The following is a 13,336-nucleotide window of genomic DNA, read 5'->3' as shown; positions in this document are numbered from 1 at the left end:
ATGGGAAGACTCAGTCTTGGAGAGTAGTGGAATCGAAGTAAGCCGAAAGCCTATCGATTTCTAGTCAAAGGGAGTTCTTGAAAGACAGTAAGGTCCAGAGATAGAAACATGTTGCCGCCGGGCATGCCAGGCAGCGAGGTGAAAAGGCGGGGACCTAGTCAGACCAATCAAGGCTTCTAGCGCTGGAAGCAGCGAAGATGGGTCTTTTATGTCAGAGGGCATGGGAAGGAGGTTATGTGACAGCATATTAGGGTGCTAAACCCAACTTTGTAGAAGGCGAAACTAACCGGATACAGTAATTCACAGGTCCGCCGTTTAAACTATGTTAAACTATGTACGACCATACAATATATGAACAACCAGCCCTTCCAACGTGGAAAATTAGAAGCCCCAATGCAAAAGAAAGAATTATAAGAAAGAGAATTCCTCATCTTGCGCCAGCAGTAATGCCCCCAAGTCTACCACCCCGACTAGCAGGAAAGTTCCTCGCACTCAACAGCGCACCCTTAACGCCGCGAATATCCGCTTTAAAGCTCGCAATCGCATCATCCTCAGCCTTGCGCACCCCAGTCGAGGTTCCATCTGTCCCAGAACTAGTCTTCCCACTATAAAGACCATACGAGCCCCCGGCAGCGGTATACGTAGGAGCCGCATATATCAACCCATCAAGATAATGGTGCAAATCACTCAGCTTTGTGCGCAACCCATCGTCGGATGTACTAGAACCCTTCTCAAGCTCATCAATCTCCTTCAACTGCGATTGGATGGATTCCAACCGGGTCATATGGTTCGCCACCGCGACAGCGGGCGCATCCGCTGCCTTCTCATCGCTTTCCTTCGCAGCAGACTGCAGTGAGGAAGAAGAAGAAGAAACATCCGGTGTGGTCTGCGTCCCCATATCCCGGTGGAAAAGCTCCGTCGGGTCAGAGGTCACACTCTCGGACTCGTCCGCGTCTTCTTCGGCCTCAGCGGAGTCCTTGCGGGCTGTGAGATGGGGCGGGATCATAGAGACGGTCTTCTCGAGCTTCTCATTTAGCTTTTTTAGGTTCTCCTGGGCTGTCTCTGCTAGCTCGTGGCGCGCGCTGGAAAGGCTCGCGAGCATTGGTTTCACGAGGTACTCGCTTGCACCGTAGATGCTAGCGCCGAGACCGGCGGCGCCGTATAAAGTGTACAGAACGCTTTGCATTGTAACCAGGGGTGGAGGCTTGCTAGGCTCAAAGAGGAATTCGGGGTAGGTAATTATTGGGGGCTCGTCGCGCTTTGTGAATGAGGGGGAGGAAGTGGCGGCGGTGGCTGCGGTCGGCGGGCGCCGTTGAGACATGGTGGGAGATGGCGATGAGGTTGGAGATGATGGTTGTGCATTAACGGGAGATGAAGGTGTGGCTTCAGTCTCACTAGAAGTGGAGGAGGTCTCTGGTGTTTCTTGCGCGTTATCCTCGGTTGTGCTCGCGGTGCTGCTGGTCGCCTCTTGGTTTCGGGAGACGCCGAGAAGTTGTTGAATTTCGTCGGAACTCAGCCCTTTGGATTCAAGGAAAGCGACTTTTCGATCTGTGGAGGAATCACGGATCGACTCATCTTCTAGGAATCGGGATGCTTGGTTGACGAGATCTTCTCGTGAGGTGGAGGCGGGCGCATCGTCGGAGCTCGGCGATGGGGAGGGTGACTGGGACGGAGATTGATCGGTTGACGAGGCAGACTGCCGCTGCCAAGAGGGGATAGATGGGGGCTTTGTTGAGTCCGACATTGTTTCCCGGAAGGTTCTGACAATGTGGGAACGTGGTTATCAGTGTTCGTTCAGGTGGAGAAAGAGAGATGAGCGAGGTTGGAGCAGAACTTCCCCGGACTTGCCATGTGAGCCCGACCTCGGCTGTTCCGCTCGGTTGCATCCGATCTAAGAGTTGGATCTTTCTCGACGCATTGATGGTCAACTGGTTATTTCAATGATCTAGATTACTAGTAAGCTTCACTTCATGGTCTCAGCTTAATGGATATTGAACTTAGAACATTTTGAAGTATTTTGTATCTAAACTGCAATTGATTCTTAATTTGTTCACAGTTCGAATGGCCAGTGCCGCATTGCTTTATCCACACCGGGCAGTCCTCTCGGCTGTACTAGTCAGCTCAGACGATTCGCTGGGTATTCGTCTAATCTTGTTGCTTTGATAATATATGAGCAACCTTGTTTAATATGTTTTTAATATGTGACGGATAACTAGAATATATGGAATCGTCCAGGTAGTGTTTGATCAATTGCTACTAAATGGTAACGTACGAAAAATGCCAGTAAATTTATAAGTAAAATAGTACCAGTTGACGAATGAATACCATAAAAATTCCCTAGGATTTGAAAGATTTTTATTTTCAATATTCTATCATCATTCAGTGCTAGTAGGTCAAGATAGATAACTCTAAGTAGCTTGTGAATATATCCCTATATTCACGTAAGTAACATGTGTATATCTCTTTGTTGGAGTGCGAGCATATATTTAGAGCACTTGACATCTGGAGGTGAATGTAAGAAAATAAACTCGTGTTGAAGTAGGTTCAAATGTTAGGAAAAATGGAGGAAAAATCCTTTCCTGTGCTTACTTTTCTCTTCTCAATACCTTCCTTGTTATCTGCATATAGACTAGCGAGGATCAATTTGAAATTCATACACTACTAGTAATTATAATCAATATATATAGATGTGCCTCTAGACTTCATATACATAAGACGATGGAGTATACACTAAGGGAAAGGACCCACTATGGAGAATGAGCCTCACCGCCCACAAAACGGGAGAATCGCTATTGATGAAAGTGACTTCATTCATTTCATCCTACGCCAGCAACAAGTGCACTTGTGGAATTTCGGAAAACTTGATAAAAAATACCTGTGAGTGAAGTCTTTGGCTCTAATCTCTTGTTCTCCATGTCATGCAGCTCCAACCCCATATACTTCCTCCCTCAATGGCCGAATCCCGGGGAACACGGCAGGCGCGCGCACTCCAGATCCCCTGTAACCTGCGCTTTGTTCGCACTGGTTGCGATTTGCCTAACGTGGCGTCAAAGATGAGCTCAATATGTGCCTTCCCGGTTTGATTCGTCTTTACGACGCTTACCTGGAAAGCAATTGGTGCCTGCCGTGGTCGACATCATTATCTTTCTCCCTCCCAAACGAAGACATGGCATAACTTGTAGCGGCATAAATTGTACCGCCACACGTCTTGTCCTTGTGAATCCGTTTTGTCACCCCGCTTTCTTCTCGGGGACTTAATTTCCTTTACCCTTTCCAATAATCTTGACCTCAACCTCAATCCCATTGCGAACTCCAAACATTTCTCCATCGCCGCCAACATGGCACCACCTCGACGCTCTGCTCGCTCGCGGCTAGCTGAGAAGGACCTGTCAGAACCAGAAGCTAATACCAGCCTCAGATCCACGAGACAAACCCGCTCCACTGCTGCCCAAGAACCAGTGTCTGCATCTCAATCCCGATCAAGTTCCGCCGGAAGTAGACGAAGATCTCTCCGTCTCACATTAAGAATGCCTGCGGGGAAACTGCGCGAGGCGACTGGGGGCCGCTCCGCCCGGCGCTCCATCAATGTCTTCCAAGAAAACCCCATTGTGTCCGGCCCACGAACCAGTCGCAATCAAAAGAAGCTTGTGGAGGTCGCTACATCGGACGAAGATATTGAAGACCAAGAGGAAGACGAAGTTGAGGATGAAGACGCACTCGGAGAGGATGATGAAGATGCCGATGCTGACGGCGATCTCGATATGGATGATGCTCCCCCACAACCGCCGGTAAGGCGGGGCGCTAAGCAGGCTCCACCTAGTCGTGGCAAGCCCGCCAAGAGCGTGGAAGAAAAAGAAATGGAAATGGAAGAGGAAGAAGAGGAGGAGGAGGAGGATCTAGACGACGAAGTCCTCTCGGATACCGATTCGGACGCAGAGGGTGAACCCGATGATCAGGATGAGACCGCCATTCCCGATGTCAATGTCGATGATCTAGACGAGGAAGATGAAGACGACGATCTGGATGATGACATGGACAGCGATGCACTTGCCATGGAAAATGGCAAGCAAACCAAGCGGCAGCGTGGCAATCTGGGTAACGATTTCCTTCAACTCCCGATGGGTAAGTCAATAGCACAGGTTTTCGTCTCCATTGTACAGGGCTTGAGCTTACTCGTGGACAGAACCCCAAGTCAAGAAGCACTTGACTGCCGAAGAGCGTGCCATGCGACGAGCTGAAATGGCTCGACGCAGAAAGAATTTGAGTGAGAAGCGCAACGAAGAAGAAAAGGTAAAGAATAAATGATGAATTTGGCAATTCGATAGATTCGACCAATGGGTACTGACTTTTTTTTTCAGATGGATACAATCAATCGACTGCTTAGGAAGCAACCCCCCAAGCGTCGCGGCCGAGCTGCGGCCGAGGGTGCTGAATCCACACCAGCCGATCAAGAAGGCGCGGTGGTTGAAAAGCCTGACCACACCATGGTTCGATGGATCAGTACTGCGAATGGCTGCACACTTAGCGTGCCAGAGGAATGGCTTGGTACAAAGGCTGGCAGATTGTTCGGACCGCCCCCTGCCAAAGGAAACGGGAAGATGGTGCAGGAACTGTAACTGCACATTACGAGCTTTTCATGAAATGGGGCGCATGGAGTATGTATCTTTTAAAGACCAAGCATTTCAGCTTGGCCTGGGTCATTCGACGATGTTAGGCTTTGATTTTTTGTCGGTGTTTCAAATTTCTCAAGGCATAGCGTTGCAACATTTTTTTATCTAGGCGGAATACAGCGCTGTCTCTTTGAATGCAAGGTTCTGCAATCATTTTGAACCATATCTTCTTTCGATGAACTTGCCTAGGTGATGCGCTTTGGTAAACTTCGGAACACTGGTATATATAAACATTTGAACTCGACTGTTCGCTTCACACATGTGCAGCGACTACCAACGTTCGCCATTGATATGTGGAAGGGGTCTACTTGACAACCGTGTACGATGTCGACGCTACAAAATGACTTACTAGTGATCTAGGCACTCGCGCTTCTTCTTTCGTTGTTTCTTCCTCCAGTGGCTCCGATACAATCAAAATGCATTGGTGAATGTATCGTATACACACGAAACCTAGTATATACATTTATTGACACGATTGCATGACAGTTGCCATGTACCTGGTGGATGGCTGAATGATCATCGAGTGGCTGTCAGGTGAGAAAACTGACTGTACATGTGAACCGACCTTCAAAACCAGGTTTGTCAAAATGATATATCTCACAATTATATGTGATCAATATAACAACAGGTCGTGAGCCCCATTAAGGTGTTTGGAATTCCTGAAATGCCCAGTACCGGTAGAGTCAGGCGTCTAAACAGCCCCAGCGTTGCTGAATGCGCATATCTGCTCTAGTTACCACCAGAGGACATTTCGGGTCATGTTTCAGACATTGTCGGATGGACGTCGTTTCCAATTATGACATCCATGCTAATTGCTCGTTTCGGACCCGGGGACTCCGGAGTTGGGAGTGGCATTCGGGGCATCGTTGGCGGGAATGCCGGCATCTTTCTTGGTGTCCGGGGAGGAGCCAGGCTGCTGGCCATGGGCCTTTTGAACTGCAAGCTCCTGCAAGGCTGGCTGGAAGGTGTAATAGCCTAGAATAAAGAAAAGTGGTGTTAACACTGCGGCTCAGGAGAAGCAATTTCAAGGAACTCCAAATACCTGTAAAGACGCCAACACCAATTGTGAGAGCAGCGGTGATAAAGTTCCGACTCATTGTGATAGCAAGAATAAGTTGTAGAAGCAATTGGGGTCGAGAAAAGTAGTTGTGAGTGATCGGAGATGGAGGTCGGAGAATGCGGGTCTGCCCGTTATCGAGCTGATTAGCGGCGCGTCGCCAAATTAAAACTGCTTATCAACGCGTTCCTCCATGAAAGCCACTTTGCTGGTCACGACCATTATTCTGGTGAATACGACGCCTGCCAACGCGTCTATCGCGACGCCTCACATCATCCCCGTTTAGATGGCTTGCTGAAGCCATGGGTGAGCCCCGCCAAGAATGCAAATGGAAACATGGCGGAAACGAGGGTTTGTCCCAGATTCAGACGACGAGGACGAACTCGATAGCCTCGAAACCAAAGATGAGGTGGTCAACAATGCCGGGGATACTGGTGATGTGAACGATGCCAGTGATTCCGATGTCGATCTCGAGTATCTGCCAGAGCCCTTCCATGAAGTTCAACCGCTTCCGACATCAACAAATGCAACCGAGTCACATGCATCACTCGGACACCCTATAGACACGGACATCGATGCGATAACAATCTCCGACACGGAGACGGTAAAAGCTGGGAAAACGGAGCTAGCGACTAGCCCTACGACCGAAGGAGTCTACACAGGAAATTTAGATTCGCAACCCAAGGACTTGGTGGGAAATCTCAACGATTGGACAAGGACAAGCATCCCTTCTTTCGATAATCACACAACCAGACCACGCCGGGCAGGACTGAAAAAGTATGGGAAACGGTTTTCAACTACGAAATCGACGAATTTACATCCTGGCAGTGTGCACGATGGACACGATTTATATGATATTCCTAATTCGTCACCACCCGTGTCTACACGCAAACCAAGGGACCATGATCGCGAGCCGACACCCAAGGCCTCCCCAAGCACAAATCTTTCTCGACCCTCCGCAGTTGTATCAACCAATTCACAGGAGCCAAGCGGTTTTAGTGAAAATCGAAGCTCATCACCTGGCGTGCTAAACCTAGAGGCACAACCTGCCGCCGAACTGTCCAGAATCAATAAGCTTCAGAATGAATCCGCATTGGAGCAAGAAAACTCTGACACTGATTCGCCATTATCGTCGGCCCCGTCATCACCGCAATTGCCTGATTTCGAGGCATCACAAGAGCTTGGTACGATTGATGTTGGACCTCAACATGAACCTCTGGAGCGGTTCCCGCCTGAAATCACCCGGGAGCTTGAAAACCAGATGGAGGCTCGGCCTGCGCAAAGGCGCTTCCGACAGCGCAATGCCGCTCAAATGCACCCTTATGTCTATGAACTGGCTAGGTATAATGCGCAGCTCAAGGGAGCTGGCTATAAGTTACAACGAATGCGCGTTGAAGAGCGGACAAAACGTGCTCAGCAAACCACAGATCAAACCAACGAGCATGATGAGTTTAACCCCGATTCGATTCGTTCAAGCCCTCCCCCAGAAGAGTACATCTCTCCTGCAAGAAGATCTAAACGCCGTCAAGATGAAGAAGCAGAAGGGAGCGAACAACATAGCCACAAAAAACCTCGCACCATGGCTCCAAAGACTCCTGCACCCAAACGGGGAAAATCAGCTTCTGGCGCGTCGCACGACGCTGGCAAAGAGGGACGCCAAATGCTTCAAGTGGTGATAAGAACACCTTCGACTCCTCGCCCCGATACATCAGCGCTCGATGCAATCTGGCAATTTTCATCATCAAGCCCAGAACCAGATGCGGCGGGGGGCTCAGACACCACTCCAAAGCCCCGTTTCCGATATCCTCCCGGGTTCGGTTCGTCGCCTATAGACCCAGACGCAGCTGTCCAATCGAAACCGGATACCCCACAAGTCGATCAACCTGTTGTTCAACCTGTTGTTCAACCTGTTGTTGAAGAAATTGACTCTGATACCAGTTTTGAAAACAATGAGGATTCGGACTCATCCCACTCGTCCGGAGAACTGGATGAATCCATCGAAGCTCGTGAGATGCGAAAGTATCAACGTAAAACCCGCGGAGTCCTTCCTGCTTCATATTTTCGCCTTACACATAATGCATCGACACGAGAAAAGAACAAACAACGCAATCAACCTCACCAAAATGCACCTGCCCATCGAACAGATGGTAAAGGGGTTGCAAGGAAGATTGTTCGAAAACAGGGACCGTTTGAGATAGGAAACTTTCTAAAGGATTTGGCGGACTCTGATGATAGTGACGACGAGACGAGAAATGATAATCTCGAAGCTTTCGAGCAAAATAACGCCGACAAGGATATTGCTCAGGAATTCACGAATCCCTTCGGCGGCGATGATCAAGATATCTTGGAGGGCAACGAGGTCGACTACATGCTCTCGGCCATTCCACGCAATGCCTCAAGCTCAAATCGCCAAAAAGGACTGAAACGGCCAAAGTCGAAAGAAAAGGTCAACCACAATGAACGGCAAACAAAGCGAGCTCGTTTAAAAAAGCAAACCAGACTCACTGACGCTTCATACGGAGGAACCCGTAAGAAAAAATCATCCAAAACGTCCGTGCCAAAACCAGCATCAAAGTCAGCATCGAGATCAACAAGATTGGGCATCCTTGATGCACCTGATGTTGTCTCTCGGCCCCACCAGGAGCAACCCCAATTCCTCAGGATTGCCGCGAGGGGTGCTCGCTCACGTCGAGATGCAGGAAGACAAAGCCCAACTCGCAAGTTTTTCCAGCTAGGCTCAAAAACCGACACGTTGGATGTGAACCAGTCATTACAGGAATGGAAAAAGGGAAAGATTCGACAGTCCAAGACCCCTCGACCCAAACCTAAGCCTCGCAAGCAGCAACCACTCACAAACTTTTTGACTGGAGTTCATCGAGCAGTGCCATCTGTCCCAAGAACCCGGGTTTCAGATCACACTCCTACCGCACCTCCTGATATTGTTATGTTAGACGATGAAGATTCCACCGGCGAACAAAATGCCTCAGCAGGGATAACAGCTCCATGGCCCACACCATTTGCGCAGGAACGTAATAAAGCATCTGTGCAGCCGAAGCAACCAGAGAGGCAAGGAAACCACTGGATTGTCCGCAGAAATGTTGTGGTTTCATCTTTGAGAAGGAACACTCCTCGCCCAGACGCGGCAAGCTTAGTAGAAGCTGATGGGAGCCAAGCTACATCTGCAGCATTATTCAATCGATCATTGTCCTTGCTCAACCGGGACTATCGGCAAAAAACCAAGGATCAGCCCTTCAAATCCAACCTGCCTCTGAACCGGTACATTTCTAGTGCTGGATCTTTGGACAGCCTTTATAAAACTCGACCAAAGCCAGCGCAAACGACGCAAGTGCAACAGTATGCCAGCTACCAGCCGACAATAATTGAGCATCAGAATCACCGCCATCGCTTAAAGAAGTCTACGCCACGTCGAATCAATCTCGATGCCGATGAATTCCGCCAGTTTGAAGAGCCAGCCGATAATGTGGAATTTCTTCCCCTTGCGCCTGCCGCACCATCACATCATTTGTCGTTTGGTGCAGGGGGACTCTTCAACTGGCAATCGTCATACTCACCAGATTTTGGTATAGGGCCCTTGCCAGCTGGTACATTCTTCCATGAATCTTCCTTCCTAGGAAGTGGTACTTTCTCTCGATCACTACAGCTCAGAAAGCGAGACCTTGATTGTGAGACAAATCCATCTTCAATCGCCTTCAAGGACCAGACATTCCGCTGGGGCGCTTGGAATGATGCAGTTGCCTCACAGATGGGGTTTATCTTTGACATGATGATTATTGAGTCCGAGAAATGTATTGCCTCCTCCGCAGAAAGGGATACGGACCTTTCATTAACCTCTGAATGTATCGCATTTCGGTCGTTGATCAAATATGTGGCCGACAACTTGTCTTTCATTGATCCCGTTGATCGAGAAAGCTTTGTCAAGCGAGCGATGGGGCTGGTATCTCGACTCAGGGAAACAATGGCTGCGTTCGTCTCTACTAGGGAGTGCAGCAAGAGTGGCCTAGTGGCGTTGGGGTCTTACAATCTTGTATTTGCAAATGAAATACACCAGGTTTCCTCACACCCACTTGTTGGCACCGATCTTGCCACCGATACTCTAAATCTGGTCAAAGCCTGTGCCAAAGATGCGATTTCACTGACTTTGAGTGAAACCGGAATCGCAGAGCTTCGTCGTTTGTTGGAAGAGATCAAAAGCCTTGACCGGCGGGACAGAGGGATTTTCGATGACTTTCCATCCGCAACTACGTTTGTTGTTACCGTGCAGATTTTGCGCAGCTCGGAGTCTTTTAATGGATTACTTGCTGACCTAGAAACTGAGATCTATACCAATTGCCTTCTTCGGAATCAAAAAGATATCACGAATCTGGAATTTGCATGGTACAGTTTGTTCACGACTTTGCCACTGAACGAGATCAACGACCAAGGCATTGCGCGGAGTGAAACCCTGTATAAGACAAAGAATGATAACTGGAGCCTCGTGAAAAAATTTCTGTCTCCTGCCTTGGATAGCTGTGAAGCGAGTTCTGCCACCCAGCCCATATCTTACAACTCGTACTGTCGCACCGTCTTTCAGCGGTGCCATCGGCTTATCAATTTATGGGGATGGAGAGACTGCAAGCCCATTCTCGACACTCTTTACGATTTCTTTGCTCGCAAACTTCTGCACAATTTGAAGCTCGAGGAAAGCCGTACATCTCCCAGCTTCCTCGATGACCTCGACAAGAAACCATCTTTGGACATTCGAGTAGGAGAGCCATGCTTCCACACCCTGCTAAAAACCATTGCAAGTGGCCTTCGCTTCCTGTCTGTGAAGTACGACAAGAAAAAGCTTCGCAATTTTGCTTGGCGTCTTCTTCCAAACAATGGTTACGACTACCCCATGGATATGGAACTGCTCGAAGATGACCTGGCTGCGCTCAGAAATCATCATGATCTTCTGTGCACACTGTACTGGGCTGTCCCGGATGGTTGTCGACCTCGGCTGGAGGCAATCCGCAACCTCGTTCATCCTGCAACGTCTCACCGAGCAACGTGCAAGATCAACCTCAAGTCGTGGTTGAGGCTCGTTCGATTCAAGCTGTCTACGGATGAGGATCTGTCAGACCTGGAGTCATTTGCAGAATGGAACGACCATTTCATAACAGAGCTTGCGCAAAAGCATTCAGATGTTCGGAACGAAATCGAGGCGCAAAATCAAAATGACGAGTTCGCTTTGAAACAGGTGGAGAGCATTATCTCCAAAAACAAGCGACAGATCGAGATATCGCTGAATATGGCTATCTCGGGGCTACGTTCTGCCGTTGACTTTGCTCCGTCTATCAAACATGCGTACAGATTAATTTCGAAGACCCCGTTCAATGTTATCATGCACCTATTTGACGGAAAGCGGGAACGTGTGAACGATACGGTTGCCGAAGGCCTACAAGTGATAGCAGCTTATGTTGAAAAGGATTATGTCTCGTCTCTTGCAATTGGCCCCGTTCCTGCCGCCACGGCTTCATTTGAGGATGACAGTCAGGAGTTCGAGGGGTTTGATGACTGGGATGATCTTGGTGCTGTTTTGGTCCCTCAAGAGAAACCGACAGAAGAGATCAAACATGTTCAAACGGTCCTTCGTCCGATTGTTTTCCAAGTTGTTTCCAACTACTTTGGCCAAGAAAGGTCACCCGAGGATCCGATTCTTCTGGCCGTTGTCGATTGCTGGGCCTCAGTTGCTCATATGCTTGTTCGTCGTGGGATGCAACATTGGGACGATTATCTCAGTCCATTTGGAAGTCATTCTTGGTCGGAGCTTCGGCAAACATTGCAGACTCGAAAGTATACGGCCTATTTTCTGGCTGTCTGCATCGAGAAAGACCCACAGATTCTCATGGAGAGTCGAAACCTTGTCATGGAAACATGGATCTCGTCCCTGGTCGAGCGCTCGTCAATCCTCAAATTCCAACATCGCCTCACTGCCGCAGTCCTTAATGGACGTCCCCAGGATCCTATGCTTCAAAACCTTCCATTCACGACAAGTAAGCAAGGTGAGAAGTACAGCATAACTCTAAACGACGTCGCCCAAAGACGTGTCTCGCTTCTCTCGAGCCTTCTCTCAAATATGCGCGAGCATGTGCTGAAATTGGAGGATTCAGAGAGCCAGGACTTGTTTGTCACGAAACGAGAGTACTCAGAACTGCTTCAACGGTTAATGACCGCCATGAAAGTCAATTATTGCGAACTTGGAAGAGGTGATGCGGAGTCTGCCCAGGGTGCATATGTTGAATTTGTGCATCATATCATTCGATTTCTGCAGGAGCTTACCAGTGACATCAAACCTGTGGATCCATTCTTCACGGATCCCACTTTGTTCCCGTTGCCAACCACCGACCCGCGGTACATTGTTGCAAAGTTGAAACGCTACGAACCTAAGCTCTCCTCTCACAAGGAAGTCCAGACTTTGAATATTTTCATTCAAAGTATTGTTGAGAGGGCAACCGTCGAGCGTCAGCAGAGTCAACTAGTTGACCAGCTGCACGCTGCTATCAAAAATACTCATGAGGCCGGGCGGCCTGACAAACCTACTCTCCGTGCTGTCCTTTTACAGTGTGTGTTCCCAGCATACATTGAACTGGCCTTCAGTACTCCTGCCGCTTGGCTTCTGAGTCGCCCTATCATATTGAGTACCTCGCTTTTGTTCCAAGATTTGCTATTCAACCTGAATACCCATGATTCGGCATGTGTGTCTTCTTTGCTGGGAATATTTGATACTGTTTTTCAGGCATCATACCGTGCGCTCCGGCCTTTAGCCACATATCCACAACGGTTCAAAGACCCTGTCATCTTGTCTTTGTTTGCAGAAATCCTTCAGATGATTTCCTCTTCGCTTGTTGTGGTTGACTATATCGATCGCGTCGCTGATGCCGCGAGAGGTCTCATCTCCTACATTCTATGGTTCCGCGATCTCTCCACGGCAGTATCATCGGAATTGAACAATTCTGAGCCAGGTACAGCGTCTGACGCAAGTATCGCTGCCATTCCAAACCCAAACCAGGTCCTGAGTGACTCTGCTGCTGAATTGCCGCAACATCTTGCCACAGGGCGACGTGTTGCTTTCGAGGATCATCAGTCTTACCTCAGAATCTGGACTCTTCATAATGGAAAATACTACTACACTCGTCAGGGCCATGACTCCAAGGAGGTGCCTTTGGATCCTGGCGTCTTTGCGACCATTCAATTTGAGGCTGCAGCGAAGAGATTCCAGGACGCAAGCGCCAAGCTTTCATATTCGGTGGACCATTATGAATTTTTTCTCGAGTAGGAGAGGGGTTGGGTACTGATATTCGCTGAAAGTCGGGATGTCTTCTTATTTTCTAATTGTGTGCATCTTTAGCATTGGCGTTTGCCGGGGTTTGGTTTTAATATTGGGAAAATGGATATAGACACTTTGCATTATCTGCATTATACTCGTTCACCTTGTGATATATCAATGAATTGATGCTACTTCCCTCGGACGAATTATCAATTGATCACGACTACATAACAATTTCAATGCCCATGGACATCTGGATACATCTTAATAACTGGTCCGTAAATCCTGACAGAAAGTTGG

At 48.7% G+C, this 13,336-nt stretch overlaps 4 protein-coding genes across 4 annotated transcripts; 2 read left to right on the top strand and 2 right to left on the bottom strand.

The window, feature by feature from the left end:
* Nucleotides 1-427: 427 nt before the first annotated feature.
* On the bottom strand, nucleotides 428-1,744 carry N7466_007357 (peroxisomal membrane protein PEX14; the record flags this gene model as incomplete). The annotated part of the gene is made up of 1 exon (XM_057166746.1): nucleotides 428-1,744. The coding sequence occupies one exon, from the start codon at nucleotides 1,742-1,744 to the stop codon at nucleotides 428-430; it is 1,317 nt and encodes a 438-aa protein (XP_057019787.1).
* A 1,594-nt stretch (nucleotides 1,745-3,338) lies between these two features.
* N7466_007356 (PAPA-1-like domain-containing protein) lies at nucleotides 3,339-4,616 on the top strand (the record flags this gene model as incomplete). The annotated part of the gene is made up of 3 exons (XM_057166745.1): nucleotides 3,339-4,122; nucleotides 4,184-4,290; nucleotides 4,359-4,616. 3 exons carry the CDS (start codon nucleotides 3,339-3,341, stop codon nucleotides 4,614-4,616), a joined length of 1,149 nt encoding a protein of 382 aa, XP_057019786.1.
* Nucleotides 4,617-5,478: 862 nt separating this feature from the next.
* Nucleotides 5,479-5,767, bottom strand: N7466_007355 (uncharacterized protein; the record flags this gene model as incomplete). Its single annotated transcript, XM_057166744.1, has 2 exons — nucleotides 5,479-5,645; nucleotides 5,713-5,767. The coding sequence occupies 2 exons, from the start codon at nucleotides 5,765-5,767 to the stop codon at nucleotides 5,479-5,481; spliced, it is 222 nt and encodes a 73-aa protein (XP_057019785.1).
* A 282-nt stretch (nucleotides 5,768-6,049) lies between these two features.
* Nucleotides 6,050-13,045, top strand: N7466_007354 (uncharacterized protein; the record flags this gene model as incomplete). The annotated part of the gene is made up of 1 exon (XM_057166743.1): nucleotides 6,050-13,045. One exon carries the CDS (start codon nucleotides 6,050-6,052, stop codon nucleotides 13,043-13,045), a length of 6,996 nt encoding a protein of 2,331 aa, XP_057019784.1.
* Nucleotides 13,046-13,336: the final 291 nt, after the last annotated feature.

The sequence above is a fragment of the Penicillium verhagenii genome (assembly GCF_028828195.1).
Source record: "Penicillium verhagenii strain IBT 33310 chromosome Unknown utg000007l_segment0_segment0, whole genome shotgun sequence".
Taxonomy (NCBI): Eukaryota; Fungi; Ascomycota; class Eurotiomycetes; order Eurotiales; family Aspergillaceae; genus Penicillium; species Penicillium verhagenii.
This window is presented reverse-complemented; position numbering and strand designations above follow the sequence as displayed.